The sequence below is a fragment of the Pipistrellus hanaki genome (genome assembly GCF_964339955.1).
Source record: "Pipistrellus hanaki genome assembly, chromosome: 4".
NCBI classification, from domain to species: domain Eukaryota; kingdom Metazoa; phylum Chordata; class Mammalia; order Chiroptera; family Vespertilionidae; genus Pipistrellus; species Pipistrellus hanaki.
Genome location: NC_140506.1, coordinates 34,340,734 through 34,368,526, shown reverse-complemented (window position 1 = coordinate 34,368,526; position 27,793 = coordinate 34,340,734). Strand labels below are relative to the sequence as shown.

At 37.0% G+C, this 27,793-nt stretch overlaps 2 protein-coding genes across 5 annotated transcripts; one reads left to right on the top strand and one right to left on the bottom strand.

The window, feature by feature from the left end:
- On the bottom strand, positions 1–15,091 carry UTP15 (UTP15 small subunit processome component). Of its 2 annotated transcripts, none has more exons than XM_084881771.1 (13): positions 14,912–15,091; positions 12,590–12,756; positions 12,108–12,200; positions 11,828–12,012; positions 10,178–10,356; positions 9,202–9,327; positions 7,456–7,591; positions 5,158–5,242; positions 4,186–4,335; positions 3,166–3,267; positions 2,660–2,793; positions 2,428–2,486; positions 1–1,420 (listed from the first exon to the last, which is right to left on the bottom strand). In XM_084881771.1, exons 2-13 carry the CDS (start codon positions 12,677–12,679, stop codon positions 1,215–1,217), a joined length of 1,545 nt encoding a protein of 514 aa, XP_084737897.1. In that variant the 5' UTR covers positions 12,680–12,756; positions 14,912–15,091; the 3' UTR covers positions 1–1,214. The 2 variants fall into 2 exon arrangements, with proteins under 2 accessions (XP_084737897.1, XP_084737898.1); XM_084881772.1 differs by having other exon boundaries at positions 12,590–12,718.
- An 84-nt stretch (positions 15,092–15,175) lies between these two features.
- Positions 15,176–25,820, top strand: ANKRA2 (ankyrin repeat family A member 2). Of its 3 annotated transcripts, none has more exons than XM_084881773.1 (9): positions 15,176–15,536; positions 17,940–18,331; positions 18,985–19,143; positions 20,968–21,033; positions 22,912–23,009; positions 23,492–23,617; positions 23,920–23,986; positions 24,696–24,776; positions 25,312–25,820. In XM_084881773.1, the coding sequence occupies exons 2-9, from the start codon at positions 18,043–18,045 to the stop codon at positions 25,365–25,367; spliced, it is 942 nt and encodes a 313-aa protein (XP_084737899.1). In that variant the 5' UTR covers positions 15,176–15,536; positions 17,940–18,042; the 3' UTR covers positions 25,368–25,820. The 3 variants fall into 3 exon arrangements, with proteins under 3 accessions (XP_084737899.1, XP_084737901.1, XP_084737900.1); XM_084881775.1 differs by having other exon boundaries at positions 15,182–15,536; positions 17,940–18,344; XM_084881774.1 differs by lacking the exon at positions 15,176–15,536 and adding an exon at positions 15,610–15,672.
- Positions 25,821–27,793: the final 1,973 nt, after the last annotated feature.

Below are 27,793 nucleotides of genomic sequence, written 5' to 3'. Positions count from 1 at the left end.
GAAAAAAATAAGAATCTCTTTATTTTAAAATGTGATTTATACTGAACTTTAAAAAAATACAGCTATTTTCCAAAGCAAGCTACTTTGGCTTGGAGTTCTGAAACATATGACTGTGTAAAGAAAAAAATACAATAATCCATGGACACAGACAATAGGGTGATGAAGGCCTAAGGTGGGGACGGTGGTAGGCTGGAGGGGTCAATGGGGAAAAAAGGGAGACGTGTAATACTTCCAACAATAAAGCATTATTTAAGAACAAAAAAATCCAAATACAGATGAGAAAATGGTTTCCAGACACTTAGGTAGCTACAATATAAATTCCAAACATATAAAAGGCTGAAAGGCTATTTATTTTAAGAGAAATGGCAAGTTTTCTCATTCCGCTGACCTGAAGCAAGTTGAAAACTTGGTAAAAAGGCTGCCTACTAAGGGGAATTAGTAAAAACATGGTCCTAATAAGGCCTCTCTGTAGACCTTGCTCTGATAAGGGCAGTCAAGATTAAAAAAATAAAAAGAAAACCTGGGGTGGAGAACACAATTTCTAGGTACCGACTTTGCCTCATCGCCCTCTCTGAGAGAGAAATTTTTGAGAGAGATTCATCGCCCTCTCTGAATGCATGTCTAACTAAGTGTCATTATTCAGAGCTGGCCACTGATTTGCCCACCTGGAACAGCTCCAGGCCTATTAGCAGCTAAAGGAGAGCATCTGACCTGTGATAAGTGATGTCAAGGAGAAGGTGGCAAGCTCAGCAGGGCCTGGAAAAACCAAGGGCACTGATTAAAGAAATAATTTATTTGTTGCTGCCATTTGTTTCAGTTTTTCCAGGAATGGGTAAAAAAATAAATAAGACCCTGTGTCTTTGGAATGATTCCATTTGAAGCTATCTCCACAGTTCTGAATGCCTATCCAACTGCTGGTACAGAACTTTGCTGCATGAAAACCAGTATCAACTTGTCCAAGGTGAAGGTGAATTATGATCAAGACAATTGAGATCTTCTAGCCAAAGATGCCACGAAATAATTCAAACTATTACATGGAAAACCATGTCACAAACCATAGTTATTTTCCAGTCATAGCTTTGCCAGTCTCTTCCATAAAACTGCTTCTGTAAATAGGTTTGTTTGTTTTTTATCGTGTCAGAGAGATTCTCTTTCCAATAGTTAATAGAATCAATTCTATCCCGTTAGTGGTCCTGTGTCTTAGTAAGCAGGCACTAGGACTCTATCCTCTTGTTCTCCAGAAGTCCGTCAGAAGCAGGAGTGCTTTCTTTCCTTGTCATGGTAGCAAAAAGCATATCCATCATCCCCATGGTTTCTAGTAGTTCTTTTTGGTAATCAATCTCTTTTTCTACAAGTCCTTGAAGTAACAAAAACTTTTTATCAACTACAGGTGACTGACCAATTACCGGCAGATATATATCTAGAAACAGAGAGAGAAAACACAATTAACTAGAAATATCTTTCTAAACAATAAATTAACAATAATATTTAGGAAAAGCATAAAAATATTATATGCAAAGGCACTGAAATATCTGTACTTATTTTATAATTTATGATTTACAGGAAGTAAACAATTTATCTGAATAAATATATTTCAAAAAAGAAGTAGTTATAAAAAGCAGAGCATGAAGCCCTAGCCGGTTTGGCTCAGGGGAAAGAATGTCGGCCTGCAGAATGCAAACTGAAGGTAAAATTTTGGTCAAGAGCACGTACCTCAGTTGCAGGCTTGACTCCTGGCCCTGGTTGGGACTTATATGGGAAGCAACCAATTGATGTGTCTCTCTCACATCAATGTTTCTATCTCTGTGTCTCTCCCCCTCCTTTCCACTCTCTCTAAAAATCAATGGCAAAATATCCTCAGGTGAGGATTAACAACAAAAAAAGTAGAGCATAGAAGTTCTGATTTATTTTCATTTCCTCATTAAAAAATAGTCACGGTCACTATAGATGTTTAAGAAAAAAGTTTTGCTTTGTTTTTTTATCATAACCCTAATAACAGCAATTCAAAGTTGAAGCACTGTAAACATTTTACTCCATTTTAAAATGCATTGATTTACTGTTATTTGTTTTCTCTATAAAAATCTTCAATCAAAAATTTATCCCCTAACTAGTTTGGCTCAGTGGATATAGCATCGGCCTGCGGACTGAAGGGTCCCAGGTTCGATTCCCATCAAAGGCATGTACCTTGGTTGCATGTACCAGTAGGGAGTGTGCAGGAGGCAGCTGAATCGATGTTTCTCTCTCATCAATGTTTCTAACTCTCTATCCCTCTCCTTTCTTCTCTGTAAAAGATCAATAAAATATATATATATTTTTTTTTTAATTGATAAAAACATATTTTTATTTGAGTTACAAATTTTATTTCATATTTTGACATCTCACTTTTGCAAGCATGCTAGGGTTTTTCGAGTTTTAACAATTACTTACCAATAACTATTTCAGCAGCATTGATCAAAACAGAAGCAAATCTCGGCTGAGACAGATTCCTACAAAGCAAAAATTGTTTACTGAAACTTGCCAACTTGAAAAAAAATCTTAACATTGATTTGAGTTGTTCTATCAGTTCTCTACAAAGATCGCATTAGAAGTAAATATCTCTCATTTGGGGATAAAGGATTTAGATGTAAAAATACATGTGTTTCAGAGATATGAAACATACCTTATCAAAAAATTAAGAACACGACTGATTTCCTTTTCATCCCGCCCTGCAAGGGCATTTGCAAGAACTCCTCTTCGATTGAGTTCCTTTATGATGGAAACTGTAATCTCAGGTGTCTTTATTGTACAACTGGGCTAGAAAAATTTTCAGAGTCAACATGAGCAGACAAGACAGCACAAGAGAAATTACAGTCTTGGAACTTACTAATAATTGCCAAACTTAAATTTCATCTTCAGAGTTTTGAGTCATGGTACTGCACAAGACAAGTAATAAAATGATTCCTTTAAAAATATGCTCCCTATAGGTTCATCAATTGTAATAAATGCACCGTTCTGGTAGGGAATGTTGTTAATGGAGGAAGCTGTGCAAGTGTAGAGGCAAGGGCTACATGGGAAATCTCCGTGCCTTCCCTTCAGTTTGGCTTTGAACCTCAATCTTCTCTTAAAAAAGAAAGTCTTAATAAAAAGAATTTTACACACACACACACACACTCACTGCTCACTCACCTCAAGGACTCTGTCAAGTGCTTTGGAAATCCGGAAATTTTTCAGATCCCTGTCATACAATTCTAGGTGTTTTTTTGACGGTCTGTTGATCAAAATGTCATCCTGCATTGAAAAGTAAATTATAGAGAAAAATCAACACCTGTATAAAAAAACTTGTTTGTAGTGGTATTTTTATACCAGGGCATTCTATAACTATTCATGAATAACGATCCCATACCTATAATATAGATAAAATGAAAACGGAATAATTTGTCACATCAATGTGCTCTTACTCTCCTATGATTTTAAGTTACAATGCATACACAACACCTCCACTCCGGGAAAACGTTACTGATTTCAATTCTCTTTACGTGTCAAGCAATACGATTTAGTAGAAAGAAAAAAAAAGATTTAGAGAAATTATGATTCAGTCAACTTGATCCAGTCAATTATGATTCAAATGAAATTCTGGACAATTTATAACTTCCCCATCCTCTCAGATGCCAAAGGGGGACGTTACTGACTCTACAACTTCTCAGGGCTGTTTAGATCACATCAGATGGCATGTGAAAAACATCTCTGAATATGGTAAAGTATTACAGCATTTTTATGATTATGGGTATTAAATAAAGTAGTCCTTATTCCCCATTACTTATTAGTAAGGTCCCCAATTTAGCAATCTAGAGATAAATGTGATATAGAAAAAAATCAAAATAAAGTTAAATGCCATGTAATGTGCAGGGAATTTGCTACTCTAACAAATTTCTCCTTAACAAAAAATAAATAAAGGATATATATTTTAAAAAAATACCTTTTGCCCTAGCCGGTTTGGCTCAGTGGATAGAGTGTCGGCCTGAGGACTAAAGAGTCCCAGGTTCAATTCTGGTTAAGGGCACATACCTGGATTGCAGGCTCAATCCCAGTAGGGGGTTGCAGGAGACAGCTGATCAATGATTCTCTCTCATCGTCAATGTTTCTCTCTCTCTCCCTCTCTCTTCCTCTCTAAAATCAATAAAAATATATATATATTTTTTTAAATACCTTTTGCTTCATATAATTTTTCCCTTTAATAAAAGTTCGATATGCAGGCCTTCTTCTTCTGGGAAGAGAATCCTTCTTTGCTTCAGATTTCCGATGTTTAACACTCAGTATTCCATTGGTCATTCCTACAACTATGGTCTCGTCTTCATGCTAACAGCAATTACAAAAAATAGGTTAATCCATTCCTAACTCATAAATTACCATACTTTTTCTTCAAAATACCATTTATAATGTATTTGCTGCTTATCCATACTTTCACCAAGAGTTCCATTCAGCTATAGATATTCTGCCTAACATATCTATGCAAAAAGTTAGAGCAAAATCATTTTCTCCTCTAGGATACTATTATATGGACAGAACTTATACCTGCTATCAATCATCACTGGCAGTTTGTATAATAATATGCAGTCAATGACATCTTGGAAAACTCCAAAATATTTTTTTCTGCATCCTCTTACTAGAAAAAAGGCATTAGGTAATGACATGATTTTTCTACTCTTGCCAAGAAAATATTTAGTTTTCCTCTCCCAATTTAGATTTCAATAGAATGTATTCAGATATTCTCCTCCTCAATAGCTCGTGAAACTGGACAGTGAACATTCCAGAAAGAGCAGTCAACAAAGGAAAGGAGATTCTTTATTTTGTTGTCCTCTTTCCTCCGCGGTCCCTACCCCTCGATTTTTTTTACCCCCTCAGAGAGCCAACCCTTGAGTTAAATGTTTTGAAGAGTTTTATCAACTTACAGCACTGCACTTGGTTTGAAGCTATGCAGTGTGTGGGACCTAAATCTGAAAGCATGCTAAGTTACTGGGGCAAGTCATATATTCTAGTAATTGTCTTAATTCAATACTCTAATATGACAAAAAGAAAATACGATTTATTCGAATACAAAGATAAACCCTACCATTTCATTTTAGTTTCATGTAACAGGCAAGGTTAGAGGAAGCTTTAAAAGACACTAAAAGTACTTACTGCAAGTGCAAGACTCAAAATTGAAGCTGCATAATCAAAACTGTGGACTACTTTGTAGGAAGTTGTGCTATATACTTTCACCTTCCTAATAAAAAAGAAAGGTCTGTCATAAAAATATCTTGAAAATGAGTATAAAATTTTCCATTTTTTGGAAAATTCAATATGTGAATATTAAAATTTACACAATGAAGATAAACAATAATTAGTAATATTAATTACAAACTAATTCATCACTGAATCCTCTCTTTTAAAAAGAAGTATTTATTAGGACTAGCCATACGTTTGTATAAAGACTGGCCACTAGAAGGATAGACCACAAACCATTGTTGCCTGAAGATAAAACGAGAGTGAAGAACAAGTATTAATGAAAGTGCAAAAGAGCAAGCTTTCTCAACTTTAGCAACATTAACATTTTGGGCCAGATAAGTTTTTGTTGGGGGGGAGGGGGCCTGCTCTGTGATTGCATGGCCTCTACTCACATTATGCCAGCAGCACTCTGACCCAAGTTGTGACAAAAAACAAAATATCCTCAGATAGTGCCAAATATCCCGAGGGACAAAAATCACTATGGTCAAGAACTACTGCAGACAGAGCCAAGTTATCTAGCTTTTAGTCCCAAGTTGCCTACTAACACCATTAGAGAGAATTTGCTATACACAATAAATTCCTTTGTATTAGAAGTATTTTCTAGCTTTAAAATGAATACTTTTTAATAAACAGACTGAGGGGGGAAGGCTTTTCATAATGGGGGAGGAATTAAAAATGAAAAACAACAGAGGAATATAATTCTAGAACTGTGCTGTAGTTCACATGTGGCTACTAAGCTCTTGAAATGTGACTAGAGAAAATGAAGAACTGAATTTTTTTTTTACTTAATTTTAATTAATTTAAATTTTAAAACTGCAGCAGTATAAAAATATTTTTCTGTTAAACACCAGTATGTTTCACTTTAATCACTATAAAACACTGTTATCGGAGGGCATGTATTACATGCTAAAATTGTTTCTAGTGTCTCATTAATTTTTATAGTGATTACATATTGAAATAATATTTTAGATACAGTGAATTAAATGAATTTTACCTAGTTAAATTAACTTTACCTAGTTCTTGTTACCTCTTTAATGTGGCTACTATGACATTTTAAATGACATATGTAAGCTCATATTATATTTCTACTAGACAGCATTGTTCCAGAACATTAACTAATGGAATACTAATACCTATTTAAAATAGTAAAATTGAACTACATTAATATATATAAATTTTTACATGAAGTTTTAAATTTTAAATATAAACTAGAATACATACGTATACATACTCATTATAACTGTTTGAAATATACGAATATACCATAATGATTTTAATAGAAACTACAGAATCAGATTGTTTTATAAGACCAATGTTTGAATGGCTCAGTAAAAGTCCTTAAGTATGCCTTGGCTGCTGTGGCTCGGTTGGAGCGTCATCCAGTGCACTGAAGGGTCTCGGGTTCCAGTACTGGTCAGGGTGAGTACAGGAGGCAACGGATCAATGCTTCTCTCTTATCTCTCTCTCCTCTCTTCTCTTCTCTTCTCTTCTCTTCTCTTCTCTTCTCTCTCTCTCTCTCTCTCTCTCTCTCTTTCTCTCTCTCTCTTCCCCTCCCTCCCTCTCTTTCCCTTCCTCTCTTTAAAGTCAATTAAAAAATATTATCCTCAGATGAGAATAAAAATTCCTTTAATTATATAAGTTAAAGCAATAAACTACATCAAAGTTTTCTATATGCAAATAAAAGGTCAAAACTTTTAAACTCAACAGAATTTTTTTCATGGAAATCATTTGGCAGAATATTTATTTTATCACAAAAACTGCAGAAACAACTCATTTCCAGCAGTAAGTATTATACTTATCCTATATAATAAAAGGCTAATATGCAAATTGACCAAACAGCAGAACAACTAGTCACTATGATGCACACGACAACCAGGGGGAAGACACTCAACACAGGAGCTGCCCCCTGGTGGTCAGTGCATTTCCACAGGGGGAGCACAGCTCAGCCAGAAGCTAGGGTCATGGCTGGCAAGTGCAGTGGTGATGGTGGGAGCCTCTCCCGCCTCCATGGTAGAACTAAGGATATCTGACTGACTGTCCAACTGACGGGGAGCGGCCTAAGGTCAATTGGACATCCCCCGAGGGCTCCCTAACTATGAGACTGCAGGCTAGGCTGAGGGATCCCTCTCCCCAACCCCCCAGGGCATGATTTTCATGCACCTGGCCTCTAGTATACTAATAATGATGAAGAAAGAAAATGAAAACGCTAACCTATCCAGTGAACCAGAGAGTAACCTCTGTCCAGAGCTGCTCAGGCATAAACACGTCACAGTTTTATGATGATTTTTCAAAGACACTAGCAACTGTCCTCCTTTTAGCATGTCCCAGACTTTAACATAACGGCCTCCTAAAAAAGAAATAATCATTAGTTTGATATTCGCCTACAGATTAAAAAATCTAAGACCTGAAGAGCATTCCTCACTGGACACTCCACAGCACAGAGGCTAAGTGAGGGCTTCCAGAGCCAGAGAGCCTGGTTTCAAAGCTGACTCTCTTTCACTGGGTGTGTGCCTGATAACAACTGCTCCTACCTCGCAGAGCTGTTATGACAATTATGTAATTTCTTATTTTTAAAATACACAAAACTACCTGGTAAAATAAAAAGTAAAACCAAAAGATTTTAACAAAATTATAATAAAACATTCTTCAAAAGAAATGTTGTAATACCATGTAAATAATGCAGATTTTATTTCCTAAAAATGTTCGAACCCCAATGTAACTGAAAAACTTCCCTATAACTTTTTCTTACTTTAAGAGTTGGAAAGAACCTAAAACACAATTTAATCCAGGGGTTTAAAAATAATTTTTTAAAACAGCATCTTAATGAAATATTAATAGCATCTTAATAAAATCTTAAGCAGAAGTCTAAGAGATTAAATAGAAAAGGGGCTGTGGAGGGGGGGACCAAATTTCTTACCTATCCTGACTGTGCAAGAGCCTGGAACCCAGTTCATGGTCCTGCCTCTTCACGGTGGCAGCTCATGACAGAGATTACAGTTTGAAACCACTGATGGAGCCTAACCTCTCCTTTTCAAGATCGATAGAAGTTAAGGGATTGCTCAAGGTGACATAACTCGTGACACAGTAATTAGTATACAGGTACCTATCATACTTCTCATCCTAAACTTTTCGTTTCTCAAAACAAATAAATACGTCTGGCAATGTCATCAACTTTTTTTTTTTAATCAAATAGGTACGAGGGAGTATAAATCAAGATAATTTCAGAATTTTTTTAAAAGGCTACACACAGCCCTTTTCTAGTATGCTATGAAGTACACATACTATCTATGCATGCTTCCAAGGTCAACACATTAATTTTGATTTGACAAATGAAAACAGCCAATTCACTTCTTCCATTATAATTTTGAAAATGCACTATGATCAACATAAGAACACTTCAGTTCCACCCTCCAAGAAAAATGTAGCAAGGCCTCTTTTGACCTCACATTACCTCCTCCTCCAAGACTGGAGCTATTTCCTGGGTAAAGCCATTTCATCGAGCCACAAGAAAAAGACAAGCCTGATTCTAGATCTGAAAGAAACTGTGTTTTCAAAAACTGCCATGGATCTCTTGTGTGAGAATAACAGCAGGTGTACAACCTGGATTTCTGGGTTAAGGGCATAAGCAGGCTCTCAAGTTCTAGCATTTCAGATATATGTACCACTTTGCCTTGGACAAATTATTTAAAATTTTTATTTATTTTCTCAGTTGTAAAACAGAGAGAAAACTACCTACCTTGTCGGCTCATCTAGGACATCAGAGATAACAGCACAGTATCTGACTCACATAGGTACTCAATAAGTGATAACTGCTTGCCTGTCCCACTTATCAAATGTTTAAGCAAACACACATATATAGGCAAAAGTGCACACTGATACATTTTAAAAAGTAACTGATAAAGAAATTATCTGATTCAAGACCAACATACTGGTGAAAGCAATTTTTAAAAGAAATACCTGCTGATACCAGAAGACCTCCAGAGGGAAAAAGCAGGACACTTTCCACTGGCTGACCATGCTCTACCGAGACAACACTCTTGTTTGTTCGTGTATCAAACATCTTCACAGTATGATCATATGACCCTAGGATATCAATTTTTATTATGTGAGTTTCACTATTCAAAACAACAAAAACTACATTTTGTGTGTGTGTGTGTGAGTGTGTGTGCATATATGTATATTCAAACGTAAAATTTTAAAGGAGAAAAGCTTAGCCCCATTGGTGTTACTCAGTGGTTGAGCATCTACCCATGCACCAAGAGGTCACAAGTTCGATTCCTAGTCAGGACACATGCCTGGGTTTTGGGTTTGATCCGCATTGGGCGTTGTGTAGAAGACAGACACTCAAAGTTGTTTCTCTCTCGTTGATTTTTCTATCTCTCTCCCTCTCCCTTCCTCTCTAAAAAAAAAAATCAATAAAAACATATTAAAATAAATAGGTAAATATATAAATGGAAAAAAGCTTAGATGAAATTTTTAAAGAGTCATATGTAAATTCATAAAGATATAGTATCTCTAAACTCTTTGGTACCACTGACTGTTTCTGAAGAAGCATGACATTATATTATGCAGAATCTTAAACTATTCCCATCTCCAGGCTTCTGTCACTACTGAGTCATCTGGGAATGTCTCACAGGCACCCAAAGACTGACTGCATTGTCTTGTTTCCCAGCTGCTGGACACTCTGAAATCAGAATGCTAAACCCATTACAGTTCTAATTGTCTTATGTTTTCAAGGCAGCCTGATGTTTCCAAGTACATTTGGAGGACAGGAAGAACAATCACCAAAAAGAAAAAAGAAATAGAAAACAAAACATATGTTTATTAAAAAATGTTTAAACTCCTCTATCCAAAAAAAAATCCCAAAGCATATTAAAGTCTAGCACAGTTATCAACTTTGGGGGAAGTGGGGACGAGGGGCGAGTTTACCAACCTGTTACAAAGAGATCTGGGTTCAGCCTGCTAGCACATCCACACCTCACATAATCAGAATGTTCTTTAAAAGTCAGAATTTCTTTGGAGTTTGGAATATCCCATAATTTAACTGTATAATCATCAGCCCCAGAGACCACATGATATTTGTCAGCTGTAAAATCTACTGTATGGACTGCTCTGAAAGATAAAGGATCAGTTCATTAAAAAGCAATAAAAAATGATAGTTCTGACACCTTCTAACATAAAACACTTCTTTTCCGCAAATGTTTCAGGGTGTAATTGCAGGGTGAAATCATAAGAGAGAAAAAAATCTTTAAAACAGGTGTTTGTCCTCAAGCTAACTTCAAATTTTAAATACCCATGTACTACGAAGTTAATAAGAATATTAAACAATAGCCTTAAAATTATATTTCCTAATATGTTAATAATTCTACTTAGCTGCCCAATGAAAGTAAAATATTCTAAATGTCGGTACACAGGTACTTTAATTTAAACAATTTCAAAATGGGTAGTTCCATAAAAAATTCTAAGAAGATCTGCCACTAAATAGGATCATGTTAAGTAAGTTTCTGTTATATTTTAAATGTTTCACTGATGGGATAAGACCATTCTGATAATCTCTCTCTATATATATATAAAACCCTAAGCAACCAGCCAACCATCCAACCAGTAGCACTGACCACTAGGGGGCAGACGCTCAACACAAAAGCAGGAGCAGAAACCACAGTATGGACACATGGAACGGACTGATGAATCTCAGAGGGAAAGGGGAGGAAGGAGAATGGGAAGAGATTAACTAAGGATATTATATGCATACTAGAGGCCTGGTGCACCAGTGGTGTCCCTCAGCGTGGCCTGCGCCCTCTCACTGTCTGGGACCCCTCATGGGATGTCAGAGAGCAGGTTCCAGCCTGATCCCTGCAGGCCAGGCCAAGGGACTCCACCAATGCACAAATCTGGGCACTGGGCCTCTAATACAAAAACAAACAAACAAACAAAAAAAAAAAACACTCTTAAGATTTTAAATTAATAACAAATTATAGAAATGACATTGGTAATCCTGAAATAAAGTTAATAATATAAAATTGCCTTGACAATTCAATTGATCAAGAGGCAAAATACTAAATCCAAGAAGAAAGAAAACCCACCTTCCAACATAACTTCAAAATGAGAACATCTAACACAGTTCAGGCTTAAAAGTTCTCATTAATAGTTGTGAGGCTGCCTTTAGATCAGTGGTTTATAATCACAACTGGGTCACGGATCTCATGAGAAGTTAATGAACACTATAGAATGTCTCCCTAGATAAACATCCATTTCCTAAAATGTCACATATGATTGATTCTAGGGAATTCATAAGCCCCATCAAACTTCACCTTAGGACTGAACCAGGAAACAGACTATTTTACAACAACCAAGAAATAAACTTTTTAAAGATACATAATCTCTGTGTTTTTACTCAAAGCCCAGAAAACAGAATTTACAAAAAAAAAAAAAAAAGAACACATAAAAAGCACCTGTCTAAAACTGTATGGTAAAAAAAAATGAATTAGCCTTCTGACAATTTTGCAATATATACAAATATCAAATATAATGTTGTATGTAAATTATACCTCAATTAAAAAAGATTTTTTTAACTGTCTCTTACTTAGTATGGCCTTCAAACTGCCGGAGGGGAGCCCTCCCTGTTATATCAAAAAGCTGAACTCCACCATCTTCACTGCCAGCCACAAGCAATCTACCATCCTGCCGATAAGTAGCGCAGTAAGCTGTGTCTTTAAATCGGGAAAACGTTTTTATAGGTTCCTGGGAGTATCGCCCATAAATGTGAATCTACAAGAAAAAAAACATGGTATTTTACCAGATGGCTCACAATTAGTAGTAAATATAAACTATAAATAGAAAAATAAATGCAATGCTATATTTACCCTTGAAGAAGCTGTGACAGCATAATTATATGGAGGCTGCGGAGAAAAGTCTACTTTTGACACTGCACCAAACTCCTTGATCTGAACAGGGGTCTTAATAAAAAAATAATACAGAGTATTAACAATTACAGTATTCGGTATTCACAGAGTTAAAACCGATAATATCTATTTAAGTCTTTATAATCAAGAAGAATTAATTTTACATCACTTCCTCCTTAGATTAAAGCAAAAAAAAAACTTCTTGCATATGAGATTCAAATTCTAAAATTTAATTCATTTGTCACTGATTAATCATCTATTTTGTACTAGGCACTTGTATGATTAAAATGATTAGGCAGCAATTTATATAAAATCCCAAGAAAATATCTAATATCAAATTTTCTGCCCAAACTATAAGCCATTGATACTGTTTTTAGTTATTAATGCTCAACTAAAGTATCCAAAGTATAACACATGCTGGAGAAATTGGCATAAATACTTACCTTATAGTTGTTCCAGTACAGTGTATCCTGGGTGATTTTTTCACCAAGTATAGGATATGTCTGAATAGCTACAGGCTTATAACCAGCCATAATTTCATACAATTACTTTTATCCAAAAGTATTCTGAAACTGATGTTAGAAATAATTTTAGTGACTCTGCCTTAGGTCTGAAAAAGAAAATATTTTATGTACATGTTACTCATAAACCTGTGTGTATATATAGCTGTGGTTTTCATTCTACATCCTTTCAAAAGGCTGTGTAGAAGTTTAGTGATCAGTAAACCATTTTATAACACAGAAGAATAATCTAAAGGAAGAAGGAAGAATACAAATAGGGCTACCATACTGCACTATCCAACTCAGCTATACACAGAGGCTACATACAAATATCCTCATACCTAACTGACCAATTTATAACACTTGGGAATAAATCTAGTTTAGCCATCCAGTAGCCAAAGCAGAGAGAAACATTATGGCTTAGAATGTTCATTTACTGAAGGTGAAACTGCAAATATAAAAGTTGCCTGGAATTAAATTAGGATAAAATTTAATCTTTAAGAAGCCAGGGATTGACTTCCTGAAAGCCTAAAATCCAACAAAGAAAGAAAAACAAAACTAACATTCTAATGTGGGAGCTTAAAATTAAATTTAAAGGCTTAAAAGAAAATAAATCAAGAAGATAATATTCTGATGTAGAAACTAAAAATTAAATTAACTAATTTTTAGGATGGCTTAAACAATAAGAAAACAAGAATAAAGCAATTCTGGAATTAAATCCAAATTAAAGTGAGAGAACAGAATGAAACTTACAACTGACATGTAATTAAGGCCAAATGTCTTTCCAGACTATTCAATTTGCAAGAGGTGAATGATTCCAATGGTACAACGCATCAACTATCCCAGAAAGTCCGAATATAGTGCAGTAGTTACACCAAAATCTGTAAGTGTAACATTTTAAAGGCTGTTTTGATGAAACATGGTAATGTGATTAAAAAGGGGGGAAACTTTTCTGTTCATTCAAGTACTTACCATGTATAGGACACTGTTCTAGGAACTAGGGATACAAGGATGATTGAAAGACGTGGTCTGAACCCTCACACTTGAATATTCTCCGTTTCAGCTTGTGATTTGCACCAGCTAGGAATCTGGAATCAGTCTTAAGTTGTCTCTTCCTTCTCACTTCTAACATCCAAAAAAATCTGCTGACTTTACCTCCCAAATTAAACTTCATCACGTTCACTCCACCTAGTTCCACTACCCTAATTCAGATCTTCTCATCTACTAATAGTGCAACATCAGGTCCTCCTAACCCCCTCGTCCACCTTCCAAATGGCCATCAGAGATATCGAACTACAAAGAACGTTTGTAGAATGAAGGAAAGGATGCATTGTGCTGGGTTCCGTGGGAAAACACAAAATTAAAATCACAAGTGGGAACTGTAAGATGAACGTTGTTATAGAAGAGGAGCTGACAAACTTTTTCTGTAAAGGGCCAGGTGATAAATATTTCAGGCTTTGTAGGAAAACAGAGGGTATTCGTGTAGTTACTTATAAGAAAGAAAATTTCCAATGAAACACCCAAAATAGTGATGACTACAATTTTTTTTTTAATTTATGAATGAAAATGATTTGGAGGAGGGAGGAGATTATTTCACTCACTCCAGTTTCAAAGTCAGTGTTTCCTATCATCAAACAGACTGCAAATGCTCATTCTAAAAAATCACGCTAGGCTCACTGACTAGCAAAAAACAAGCACTTGGCCTGATCTAGGCTGCAGGACTTTGCCCCGTACTAGAGTATAAGCAGAAGAGCTCATAACTGTCCCCTGAGAGAAAGAGTTTAACATTAAGAAGGGAAACTGAGGAGCAGGAGCAGTGGTTTGCCTGATTAGTGAGAACAGCATTGACAGCAGGGGAGAAGGAGGAGGGACCACGACGCAGTGCAAAGGCCATAAGTGATGTGAAATCTGGGTGGCTCCCAGAAAGACCCAAAGTGTGCGTTTCCGCTGGGCTTTGAATGACTGGATGATATTAAACCAGACTGGGCGGAGGAGGGAGTATTAGAAACCGAGCGTACCTCCTAAGCACAGACTCGCGATTAGAAGATGCGGATTACTCCGGGGACGAGTCGCAGCGGGCAGTGCAATGGGGATGTGATCGTAAAGGACACAATCTGTGTCCAAGAGAAATTGAGGGGATCCTCCTGGGCTGGTTAGGAGGAAACCAGCGGAGGAGACTGGGGAGCCCAGAGAGGAGCATGCCAGATACCGAGGCAGAGCCGGCGTGGGTCTGAGCTACCCTCATTGGGAGCCGCCTTTACCTACCTCCGATGGGCCCCGAGGGTCCGCCGAAACGCCCGGACTTCAGGAGACTCTCCCGGACCCCGCCAGACCCCTCCCCGGACAGCCCAGAATCACCAGGAACCGGCCACATGGGCCCTCAGAAGTCACACAGGCACCCGGCGAATGGAAAGGCCGGGCCCGTCGCCTGTTGATGACGTAACTGCTCGGGCTCCGCGGACTCTCGCCGCGCGGGTGTCGCGGGGGCGGGGCGGGTAAGGTGGGGGCGGGGCGTGAGTGGGGGCGGGTCTTTCTGGAGGGGCGTGGCCCAAGGGGGAGACTGGGCTCTGCTCCTGTCACTCAGAGTGTCCCCCTGGGATGACTTCGTCCCGGTAGCGCCCGGGCGCCCGGGGCCCCGGCGGGAGAGGACCGACCTGGCGAGCCTCCCGGCAGCCTGGCTGCGGCGGCGCGGTGTTCGCCCAGAAAAGCGAAAGAAGACACCGCGGAAGTGACGTCGCGGTCAAAACAAGCCGGGGCTGGCGGGCCTGGAGGGAACCTGTGGCCGCAGATGGGAAGGCCCCGCTCGCTGTGCGCTGTCGAAGGTGGTCGCGAGGCCCTGCGCTCCCAGCCGGCGGGCCCCGGGCCCGTCCCCCGGACCCGCCCGCCGCGGGTGAGCCAGGGCGCCCCGCCCGCCCCCGGGCCGCGCCGCGGCGTTCCCGGCGGAGCGGGCGACCGAGCGCGCTTCCCTCCCCACCCGTCTCCTCTGTAGCGGGCTCCGGTCCTGGACGCCGGGACACCTGTCGCCTGTGAGGCATCATTCGTTTTCACAGCGCTCGCCCTTCCTTGTAGGGCGGTGCCGGGATTGGGGAGAACCGGGCACCTGTTGTTCGGTCCCCTGGGCGCCGGGACCGCCGCCCACTTGATCGCGTTAGGCTCCCTCTCCCTCCCTCCCTTCCTCCCTCCCTGCGCTCTGGTAGATGGAGGTGATCTCAGCTATCCTTGGCCTGACCTGTTTTTCTCACCGCCTGCTCTTACCGATCATCTTTTTTTTTTTTTCTCTCCCCCTCCTACAATTCAAAATTTTGGCCTAACCTTTCCACTTTGCTTCTCCTCTCCAGAGCAGTGCCGAGATAAGCGTCCCATTTCTGCTCCTTCCTCCCCCAAGTACATTGGCACTCCTCCCTTCCAAGGCCCCGAGTTGCTTCCATAAACCCTGATTTATGACATGGGAGGCGTGTAGAGCTAGAAAGGCTATTCGACCTGTTTATTTCAACCATTTTTGTTTTACAGACGAATAAAACGAGCCTCAGAAGACTTGGCATGATTTGTCTGTACAGGGTTGTACAGCTAGAGCTAGTAGTGATGTTGGGAATGGAACACCAGGTGTCATCAGCAAGTGTTTGTTGAGCCTAATGCAGGGTCATTTTGGGATAGAAAAGAATATGAAGATGTTATGGAGTCCCTGATAGGACCAAGCACTGTTTAGTGTGCAAAGATTAGTCAGAGTAGTCCCCATCCTAGAGGCGTTTTCAGTTTGGGGGAGTTGAAATGGAAATTTTCCAGAGAATGATAAATGCTAACCTAGAAATGCATGCAGGGTGCTGAGGGAGCTCAGGGGAGTTGCACTTAGGGTAAGAGTCTGCAGGGCGGGCTCTCACCTAAGAAACACCATTCATTCTTATTTTCTGCTCTGGTTTCCTTCTGCTGAAGGACACTGACTTTGTTATCTGTTACTTTCTTTTTTTTATTTTCTTTATTATTATTACAATGTGTTATTTCTTCAGCTCTTTCGGTCTTGGAAGTTTTGGATTAGTTTAGTGCTGCTTTATTTTAATGGACAGTGTGATGGAGTCAGGAGAGCTGGCGAGGTCCCTCATCATTCCTCTCTGTGGTGGATGTAATGACTACTTGCCCTGACTCCTCGATGGATTGTTATTAGGATCAATCTTGGAGAATGTTTATGAGTAAATGTATAGTTTACCAACCTCTGCTTCACTGTGATCTTAAGGCAGTCTTCCGTTTTAAACACCCTGCACCCTCTCAAAATTCTAAGAGGCAGGAAAATCTAACATGAAATAATTTATTTGATGTTATTGTTTTTGTGTCTCAGTGATTATAATCTGCGACAATTCTATATCTTGGAATTCTTTATTTTTAGAACCAATTTTAGGTAAAATAGTGAATTTTCTCTTAAAATGATATTAAAGTCCCTAGGGAAGTGTCAATGATTACTAAAAGCCAATTTTGAAATAATAGTAAATGGTGTGATTATAATCTATGCATTGAGAGTCAGCATTTTTTTAGTTCATGTCTTGATGACCTATATTTGAAAAAAAAAAAAAGTATTCTTAATACTTACTGCAAAGATTGAGATCCAAAAACTCTCCTTTGACCCTCATGTCCTAGAGATGCTAAAGCAAAGGAAGCCAATCTATAACTTCCACACTTTATTTTCATAAAAACTTATATTAATTTGATAACATGTGATTTGAACAAAAACTGATAAAGAAATATATCTTCAGTTCATCATAACCAAAGCTTTGTCAAGTCTTTCACTATCCAGGAATCGTAGATGCCAATAGACTTGAGTACAAACATGAATGCTCTCCTAAATTCAAATTGAGGCCACTTACAAACAGCATGCTAAAAAATGAACCTAAAATGAGAGGTTAAAGTTTTCACATGAAAGTTTATTTTTTCTTATAGCCTGATCTTTTATCCATTTGGCAATATTCAGGAATAGGAAAGGGGAGAAAAGTAATTAAAATTTGTTGGAACTCAGTGATGAAGGTGAAATGTTACTTATTTCATTTGGTCTTCCAGGATCCTGTGAGGTTAGCGGTGGTATCCCCATTTTACAAGTGAAGCTGAGACTTCGAGAGGCTGAGTAATGTACAGGTTCACTCAGCTAACAAATGGCAGAGCTTGGATTTATATCCAGGGTTCTCTACCTATGAACATTGTATGCTTTCTCTTATAGGTGTTTATAAGAGTACTGTTTGCATACTTGATTGAAAATGATTATTTTATGCACTTTTACCTAAATTAATATAAGACTTTTAATTTCTTTCAGGTTTTTTGATACCCAGATTTCAAGAATACACTGGATGACACTCTTTAAAAACCAAGAGAAATTCTGAAGAAATGTTTTAATTATTGAAACTACAGTTGAAATCATGGCCACATCAGCAAATCTGGATGTTGGAGCCCAGCTGATGGTGGAAGAGTGTCCCAGCAGTTACAGCCTCGCTGGCATGCCGGACATTAAAACAGAACATCAGCTGGACTCCAGTGCGCAAGAAGGATCCGCTCAGGGCGTTGCCATGGGGATGAAATTCATATTGCCTAACCGATTTGATATGAACGTGTGTTCTCGATTTGTGAAGTCCTTAAATGAAGAGGATAGTAAAAATATTCAAGATCAGGTTAACTCGGACCTGGAGGTGGCATCTGTCCTATTTAAAGGTTAAAAGTTATGGTATAAATATCTGCATTTGTTTTGTTTTTGTTTGTTTAGAGTGTGTTGTTTTTGTTTTTTCATTCCTTTCTGATCATGAGATTTTGAATTTAGGAAGAAATTTTGGAAGTCATCTTTTAATATTATTTTCTAGAATCTCACAAAATTAAATGACTTCATGTTGTATAATGTCCATAAGTATATGATGACTTTTTTAATTTCTTGCTTAACCTTTGTTTATTTAGAAGTTATCTAATAAAGTTCCTATTATTCCTTTTTAAATCATAGGAGAAAAATATTATTGGTGTATTTTACAAGTGAATTAGCTTAATATTCCTTATTCCATGAATATTTGATTAGCATTAGCTTCCTGTGTTTTAATTCAGTGAAATCTGTCATCATATTATAGATTTACTTTACAACAAGCTATTGAATAAAAACACTATCCCAAGAATAAATTGCTCAACATTAATACAAATTTTTTCTGAAACATTCACTCTGTAGTACAGACTTTATGAAGCAAATATAATTTAATATCATTTGAGAAACAGTTGAAGATATACTTCATGTCTTTCGTTTTTAATGTAAACATTGACATAGAACTTAGAAATGCTTTGTCATTTCAATATTGTTTTAATGTGTTTAAATTTATTTTACTTAGCTGAATGCAATATCCATACATCTCCTTCCCCGGGAATCCAAGTAAGGCATGTCTACACTCCCTCTACAACAAAGCACTTCTCACCCATAAAACAGTCAACCACCTTAACCAACAAGCACAGAGGAAATGAGGTCTCAACCACACCTCTGTTAGCAAATTGTAAGTAGTTCCCACTGATGTATTCGAATAGTTCATAATTTATGTTTCTATGTTTAAAACAAATACAGATTAAAATATTCTTAAAACCTTTATAGTCTATAAAAACAATGAGTTAGTCTCAACTTTGTACGAAGTAAGATATTGTGATTGTTTTTGTGTTTTTGGAGTGCCAGGCTTCATACTGTGCTTGTAAACTAGATTACTGACCAATGAGTTATTTGTAGTAAAAGCTGAATGATTTCTACTGTAATTTTTCATTTGAATATAATAATGTAAATATGAAACTATCTTTTAAAAAATACTTTGAATCCATAATTTTAAAAAAAATAATGTATATTTATTCTAGAAGAAATAAAAATGAAGCTTTTCTATATAAACTATATTCTGTATAGTATGGGTAAATTAATGAGAGAAAACCAGTTAGCAATTTGATGTTAGAAAACTATATGTGAGAATATAATGTAAATGCATCTGTATCCTAATGTGTGGTAAAACATATATATCTTTACTTTGGCGATATTAGATTTCTCCTGATTTTGAATCGCATGCTGTAGCATGTGACTTACTCCACCTATTGGCCATTTCTGTTTTACTTGCGTGTGCCTCCCAATTGCTTTCTTTCTGTATTAAGGTTACCCAATCATACCTCTGCAGTCAAGGTCGAGTGATACTAATTTTTAATATGAATTCTCCTAGAACAGTGCCTAGTTGATTTTGTTTAAAATAGATTGTCTTAAAATATTCCAAACTACAGAATTTTTGAGCTCAAAATTACATGTGCCTCATGTTACAGACAAAACTTTTATCAGTTATCTAAGGACACATACCAAATTCACCACAACTAGGTCTGCACTCAAGAATTTACTCCCAAGTTCAGCTGTCATTTACCACCTCACTCCTAAAGTTAAGAAAAACCCATGGAGTCTTGAAATAATGATGTTTGGAACTTTAGTGGATTGAATCAATGAAAAGACAAAAGGTGTGTCTTTGTTAGATCCAACTTTCTTTTCTTTTCTTTTCTTTTTTTAATATATTTTATTCACTTTTTACAGAGAGGAAGAGAGGGATAGAGAGCTAGGAACATTGATGAGAGAGAAACCTCGATCAGCTGCCTCTTGCACACCCCCTACTGAGGATGTGCCCGCAACCAAGGTACATGCCCTTGACAGGAATCGAACCTGGGACCTTTCAGTCCACAGGTAGACGCTCTATCCACTGAGCCAAACTAGTTTCAGTGATCCAATTTACTTATAAGTTTGGAAAAGGGATGCCATTTAAAAAATTAAGTGCCTAAGCCATTTCTTTGATAAAGTCAGTAACAATCTGCACTCTTAGTAATTAATGATAACAATATGCATATTTATTGATAATAACACTTTGCAGATGTCAGAATTATCTTAAAAAGAGTCAATTCTCAGATGCAGAATACTTGCAGTGTTAGGGTATATTTTATTAATCCTCACCTGAGGATATTTTTCCATTGATTTTTAGGGAGAATGGAAGAGAAAGGAAAGACAGAGAGAAACCTATCAATAGGTTGCCTCCTGCACAAGCCCTGACCCGGGCCTGTGCAGGAGAGGAGCCTGCAACCAAGGTATATGCCTTTGACTGGAATCAACCTGGGACCCTTTGGTCCTCAGTTGGGCGCTCTATTCACTGATCCAAACCAGCTAGGTTAAGGTATATTTTAAAAGTTAGACTTTTTAAATTAATAAAATGATAGATTTTGATGTGGAAAAGAAAATTGCTGCACAAATATAAGCAATGAGATTATGAAAGTGTACCCTACATATATACATGAAGCTTTTTATGGTATTGTTTCAGCTTTATCTGTTCACCAGTTAGCTGCTCAGGGAGAGATGCTCATCCTGGCTACTCGTATTGAACAAGGTAATAGCATATTTGTTAAAATATATTTAAAACAAATTTAATAGGATTTATTAGAGTTGTTATTTTTATTTTTATACAGGAAAGTATAAATATTTTAAAAATGTTGTGTAATCTTACCAGGCATGTAATATTTTTTTAAGTATTCTAATGTATAAAAGTTATAGCTTCTCTTATCAGCCTGGCCTTTCCCCAAAAGCAAATATAATTTTCTTATACTTTTAAAAAACATTTCCATTTATATTTGGAGTTGTATGTGAGAATGAGTATGTGCTTTTTCTTATTAATACTAGAGGAAAAATACTATCATTTATTTGTCACTTAAAATTTTGGAAATCTTTCCATATAAGCACATAAGATCTATTTTATTCTTTTTGTGGGTCCAGATTTTGCATTGTATTGCATATACATATTCCTTGTTTTTCATTTTTTAACTAGTCCCCCTGGTGTTGGTTGATTCTGTTTGTTGTTATTATGTAACAATGTTGTTGGCATTCTTTTTAAGTATATCCATGGGTAAATTTCAAGAATATTTGCTAGGTTAAAAGGTATATGAATTTTTCTATTTATTGCCATATGTTTGTCTTATCTTCACACCAGAGTTGGAATTTCTATTTGCCCATACCCTCGCTGACACAAGATATTATCAGATTAATCTAAAAAATAGCATCTCATATTGGTTTTGTTTATATTTTCTAAATTGTGGCATATTTGAATTTCCTTTTGTGTTTATTTCTGTGAACCCTTATAACCCTTATAAAAATTAAAGAAATTTGCTTTTTGTTGTTTATGTTACATATTTTTCCAGTTTGTCATTTTTTCTTTGACTTTGATATTTTTTGAACAAACACTTACCATTTGAATAAAAATACTTTTTAAGCAGTAAATTTATTTTTTTCCTTGTGACTTCTCAGCTTTATGTCCTGCTAGAAAAGATTTCGTACTCTAAAATTATAAATAAATTCATTCATGTCTTATCTAGAACTTCTGTGGTTTTCTCTTTACATATCAATTTTTGACACATATGAAATATGTTTTGGTGTAATGAGATAAAGATCAAGCTTTACATTTATTTTCATTTTCCAAGAAGTTAAACAGTTGTCCCAACTTTATCGATTGAACACAGTGTACATGATAAAAGATGTTTATTTTTTAATCATCAATCTTTTATAAGAAAGACTTCATCATTATGTTTCTCTTTGTTTATAAATATTTGAAGATTTCATCCTCAAGCTACTAAATAAATTTAGAGGGAAAACTTGCCTTTATAACTAGTAGACTGAATCTAGGTGGAAAAAGGGGTTTCAAAGCAGAATTACATGTACTGTCTTTCACAGTATTCAGTCTTCACATATTATTTTAGCAAACCACCAAGAATGAATGGAATTCAAATGCAGCAATGATAGTTATAGACTAGAAGATAGCTTTAAGACGATTTTGGAGTTTTTATAATAGTATATATTTATGTAATGCTAAGGACTATTATATACACATTGAGATAAGTAAGGTATTAGTCTGTGTATTGGAGAAATTAAGTGACATGCTCAGAATAACACTTTTAGAAAGTGACACAGGCAGGATGCAAACTCTGGTCTCCTAATTACCAGCCCAGTGTTCTGTGGATTACCTTGTACCTAACATTATATATGTCGTGTATATATGTTATACTTTAAATAACATATTGTATACATGGAGGCACATTTTAATACAGTCAGAGTGCAAATTACAACAACATATAACAGGATTTCAGTGAACAAAAATCAGCACAAAGTGATCCTCATTGAGTAACATAACCAACTTTTTAGAATGCCAGTATTTTCATAGTGATATTAATATGTGGTTGTTAAATTAGATCACAAAAATTGCTTTTCTTTTAAATAGAAAATGTTATCAATCACACGGATGAAGAAGGATTTACTCCTCTGATGTGGGCTGCAGCACACGGGCAAATAGCTGTGGTAGAGTTTCTACTTCAGAATGTAAGGAAAATGCCTCAGAAAATGTATATGTACAGTTACTTAAATTCAGTTAAGTTTTTAGTAAAGTTTTGGTATCTCCAGCCAACTAGGTATAATGGTAGAGGATCCAAACAGTTTTTAAATGCTTTTCACATTCTTGTGGAACTTGGATCTAGTTGGGTAGGCAAGACTAGTCCTACATGAAACAGGGAGAGATCACTTAAAGCCCTGCCCCTCTAAGTGGAAGGGGAACAAAAGTACTGTCAGCCTGTAGGAGAAGCTTCATAGAGGAGATGTCATTTGACTCCAGGGTGAAAGCATAGTTAGGGTTGAGATAGAAGCATCCAGACAACCTTGATAACAAGAGCATCCATGAATAGAAGTTTGCGTTTTCTCTTTATTAACCCCAGGACATTACCTGACCTAAGTGTTGAACTGTAATTATGATTGACAGAAACAACCGTATTCTTGTTTAAATGAATTGAAGAGTCTTGTATCTCCAGGGTGCTGATCCCCAGCTTTTAGGAAAAGGTCGCGAAAGTGCACTGTCTCTGGCGTGCAGTAAAGGCTACACAGATATTGTCAAAATGCTGCTTGATTGTGGAGTTGATGTAAATGAATACGATTGGGTGAGTCTGTAACACTGATTTTTAAATTAGTATAACAAACTCTAGGATTTATATGGTTTGGGGAGACATAATAAAGTTTATTAAATACTTGGAAGAATAATTCATTAACTTAATTAAATACCTGGAAGAAAAAGTTAACATAAACTCTGTTGCTAATTCTGATTTAAGTATTCTTCACAAAATATTAAAATTACCTTAAACTACATTTACATGCCCATTGCTTCATAAAACTTCTCACAGCAGCATTAAATTCTTCAAATCTTGCTCACCTTAGAAAACGAAATCACCTTTTTCTTTTGTAGAATGGAGGCACACCTTTGCTTTATGCTGTACATGGAAATCATGTGAAATGTGTAAAAATGCTCTTAGGTAAGCAGATAAAAATGAAAATATTTAGAAAATGCCATGAGAACTTTATTTTACTTTTTAATGTTTTTTAGAGGGTGGAGGGGGGGAAGGGGAGAGAGAGAAAGAGACATTGATTGTTGTTCCAGTTATTGAGGCATCCATTGATTGATTCTTATATGTGTCCTGACCGAAGATTGAACCTGCAACCTTGGTGTAGCAGGACAATGCTCAGTCTAACCAACTGAGCTACTCAGCCAGGGCTGACTTGGCCTCCTGTGGTGTTACTCAGCAAAATCATTAATTACTGTTAAGTGCAGTCTTCCTGCTGTTGTTCACTGCGGTGCACCTGCTACCAGAGCGTTGCCCGTGGGAGAGGCAGCTCCATCACACAGCAGGCCCACAATTGGAGCATCTGTCCTGGCTGCTTTCCTCTGGAATCACGTGTGAATCCATGCTTGTTTTCTCTGTCTGCACAATCTTTGTGCGTAAGTTCTATCTCTGGTTGTTGGTGAGTTTCTGCTGCTCCAGAGGATGCTCATTGGTTTGAAGGGTCTTCTCTTCGACCCACCAAAGTGAATTCTGTGCAGTCCATGTGCTCTGGTCTTTGTCAGGCCATCCTACAGATGCTTTCTAAATTTGCTGAAAATCTGTCTTGCTATTTGCACATGAGTCAGTAATAGACAAACATATCCACATTTTCATTTAAGTAGATTTTTCTATTTTGGTGTAGAAAATGGAGCTGACCCAACAATAGAAACCGACTCTGGATATAATTCTATGGACTTGGCTGTAGCCCTGGGGTATAGAAGTGGTAAGTATTTTAGAATGCTAAGCTTCCATTTTAGTAAAGCTCTGTAAATACCACACACCATTTTCATCGCTGCAGTCGTAGAGCATTGAATGTTACCCTGACTGCTGACATGTACTTTTAACTGTGGCCGAAATCAACAAATCCCTACAGAGTCTAGAAATGAACTTGTTACTATTATTTTTTACCAACCCAAATAATTAGCTGCTGGAAGATAAGTACACACCTATTTGCAAGCTGTGTTTGATATTTTTATAGCAAACTATAAAATGCTCTTATAGTTGCCTTTTTCTGTTCCTCAGAACAACCTTATATTCTGAATTCTCCTTCGGTTTCAAAATTTAAAAACCAAGAACTGAAAAATTCAGTGATTTGGGCAATCACTAAGTCAGTGAAACTAAATGTTAAGTGTATTTAAGTAACTACTTAGAAATAACTTTATTTTAGGAAAAAGTTTGGGATGTTAAGTTGAATTTGATAATTCTTTTAAAAAATGTTAAATCAACATGCTATGGTCTTGATCACCTATCTCTTCCAGTTCAACAGGTTATTGAGTCACATCTGCTGAAGCTGCTTCAAAACATCAAGGAGTAGACAGAGTCGTCAGAAAGTATTGTGTGCCCTTCCGTTTACTTTTTGGCCCTTATAAATGATAGTTTTGTTTACTTATAAGTTTTTACCTCAGCTGCAATATTTACTGATTTCTACTAAGTTTTAATAAATATTCTTCTGAGTAATTCACTGGTTTATAATAAAATTAATGTTAATGCTTTTTATAAATGTTTTATGGCATATTTAAAATTATAAATTAATGTTTTGTGGCATGTAAATTTTTATGGTACAGATAGTTATGTCTTTGGTCAAGTGCTGTAATTTAACATTTTCAGAAATTATTCTACCATATTCATCTGTACTCTTGTATTAACTCATTGAATTTATATAGAGTTTGCTATAAATCCATGGGAAAAAAACATTATTATTGAATTAAAAGTGCACAGTGTGATTGTTTACAAGATGTTATAAGTAAATAAAGTACATTTTCTGTTAGTTTGCATGTTAGTTTTTTTTTTTTTAATTATATAAGGTTATTAAGGGATTCTTTAGGATTTTTAGTCTAACCTGTCTGTCCTTCCAGGGCACTCCATTAGGTCAAAGATAATTAAAAGAAGTTGAATATAAGTCAGTCAACAAAGATTTATTGATTGTCATTTCTAAAAGGATATTTAGAATATTTTTTTCTTGATCACAAGAAGACTGATCTTGTTAGGTTTGCCCTGATTATTTACACACACACAGCATTTTAATCACATAGGTAGGCCTCGAGTTTTCTCTTCAAAACTAGAGCCTTAGATTACTGAGAAATTAATTAAGCCAAAAAATTACCCTCTCTTCAGAAACTTTCGTAAGTGGTCTTAGACTTTTACCAGCCTCGATTATTTGCTCCCTTATTCCAAGGCCATGGGACTAAGCCCAAGAAAATATTTCCACCAGATTTCACCTACAGTGTCACTGACTTGGGGTAAATTTCTCCCTTTCCCCGCCCCCACCCTCCCCCGCAATATATTTTATTGATTTTTTTTTTTTTTTTTTTTTTTTTTTTTACAAGGAGGAAGAGAGAGGGATAGAGAGTTAGAAACATTAATGAGAAAGAAACTTCGACCAGCTGCTTTCTGCACACCCCCCACCAGGGATGTGCCGGCAACCAATGTACATGCCCTTGACCAGAATTGAACCTGGGACCTTTCAGTCCGCAGACCGATGCTCTATCCACTGAGCCAAACTGGTTTCAGCAATTTCTCCCTTATTGAGGTCTGCAAAATTTGCTAAGATTCTCAGCTTTCCAGAAGTGACCTTCCTCACCACCAGTCAGATCGGGACCTAGGGGCTGGCACCGGGCCAGTTTTGGGGGAGGGTTTTGTTGGCACTAACTCCACAGATGAAGTGAACCCTTTGTTCCTCAATATGGACTTCTTATACCTGACTAAGACCGTTGTTCTCAAATATAGCCCTCGGGGTATGACTTTATTTGAACAATCTATTTGTCTAATTATATCTTGGTAAAAAGGACAGATTCTTATTGAATCTATGCTAATGACTATTTTGTCATGAAAAGTAAGGAGAGTCACTGAAAAGTATTTGTTTCTGAACTCTAAGGACATCAGAAAGAATCAAACACCATTTTTTAAAATGTCATTTCAGTTTACTGATACATAGATCCATTAAATTGAAGGTTAGAGATAGCTTACCAAGAGAGAGAAGGGGGATTTCTATGACAGTTATGACCAAACGAATGGAACGGCAGGAATGACCGGTCGATGATGCACACTGGCCAGATGCTCATCGCAAGAACTGCCCCCTGGTGGTCACTGCTCTCCCACAGCCAACTTCCCCCAACCCCTCCCCCCAGCCAGCCGGCCCTCCAACCAGCCGGCCAACCTCCTGGGGTCCCTCCCCCGGCAAGCCAGCCCCACAATAGGCCTCAATCACAGGCCAGGCTGAAGGACCCCACCAGTGCACGAATTCATGCACCAGACCTCTATTAGTATAATATATAAACCAATAACATAGTGTTTATCATTATCAACTGGTAGGTACCGTACATGATTGTATATGCTATATTTTTACATGACTGGCAGTGTGGCAGATTTATTTACACCAACATGAACACAACAGGTGAGGAATGCTTTGCATTGTGACGTCCTGACATCACCACGGCTGTGCTGTAGGAATTTTTCAGCTCCCCTAGGACCACCATTATATATGTGGTCTCACTTTAACCAGAATGTTTTATCCCATATTCAAGGTAAAGACATATAAATATTATTTTTTAAAACCAAAATTATTACTTTGGAAGGAGATAAACTCACACAATGCAGAGAAGTTATTCTGGTGAGACCTGAAATTTCTACTATCTATGCAGATTACGTGAAAGGTAAAGAATAACCTTTACTGCCACTAGTTAAATACTCTAAGGCCAGCAAGAAAACAAAAATTGCAGCTTTGCATTATTGTAAAATTTG

Bases quoted from the DNA above. Each gene is read 5' to 3' on its own strand.
- ANKRA2 (XM_084881773.1), top strand. From the start codon at position 18,043: ATGGCCACATCAGCAAATCTGGATGTTGGAGCCCAGCTGATGGTGGAA. The intron at 18,332-18,984 runs GTTAAAAGTTAT...TATTTTACTTAG, and splicing joins GGCATCTGTCCTATTTAAAG to CTGAATGCAATATCCATACA. The intron at 24,777-25,311 runs GTAAGTATTTTA...TATCTCTTCCAG, and splicing joins AGCCCTGGGGTATAGAAGTG to TTCAACAGGTTATTGAGTCA.
- UTP15 (XM_084881771.1), bottom strand. From the start codon at position 12,679: ATGGCTGGTTATAAGCCTGTAGCTATTCAGACATATCCTATACTTGGT. The intron at 9,328-10,177 runs GTTGGTAAACTC...TTGATATCCTAG, and splicing joins CCCAGATCTCTTTGTAACAG to GGTCATATGATCATACTGTG. The intron at 4,336-5,157 runs GTAAGTACTTTT...AATTGCTGTTAG, and splicing joins TTTTGAGTCTTGCACTTGCA to CATGAAGACGAGACCATAGT.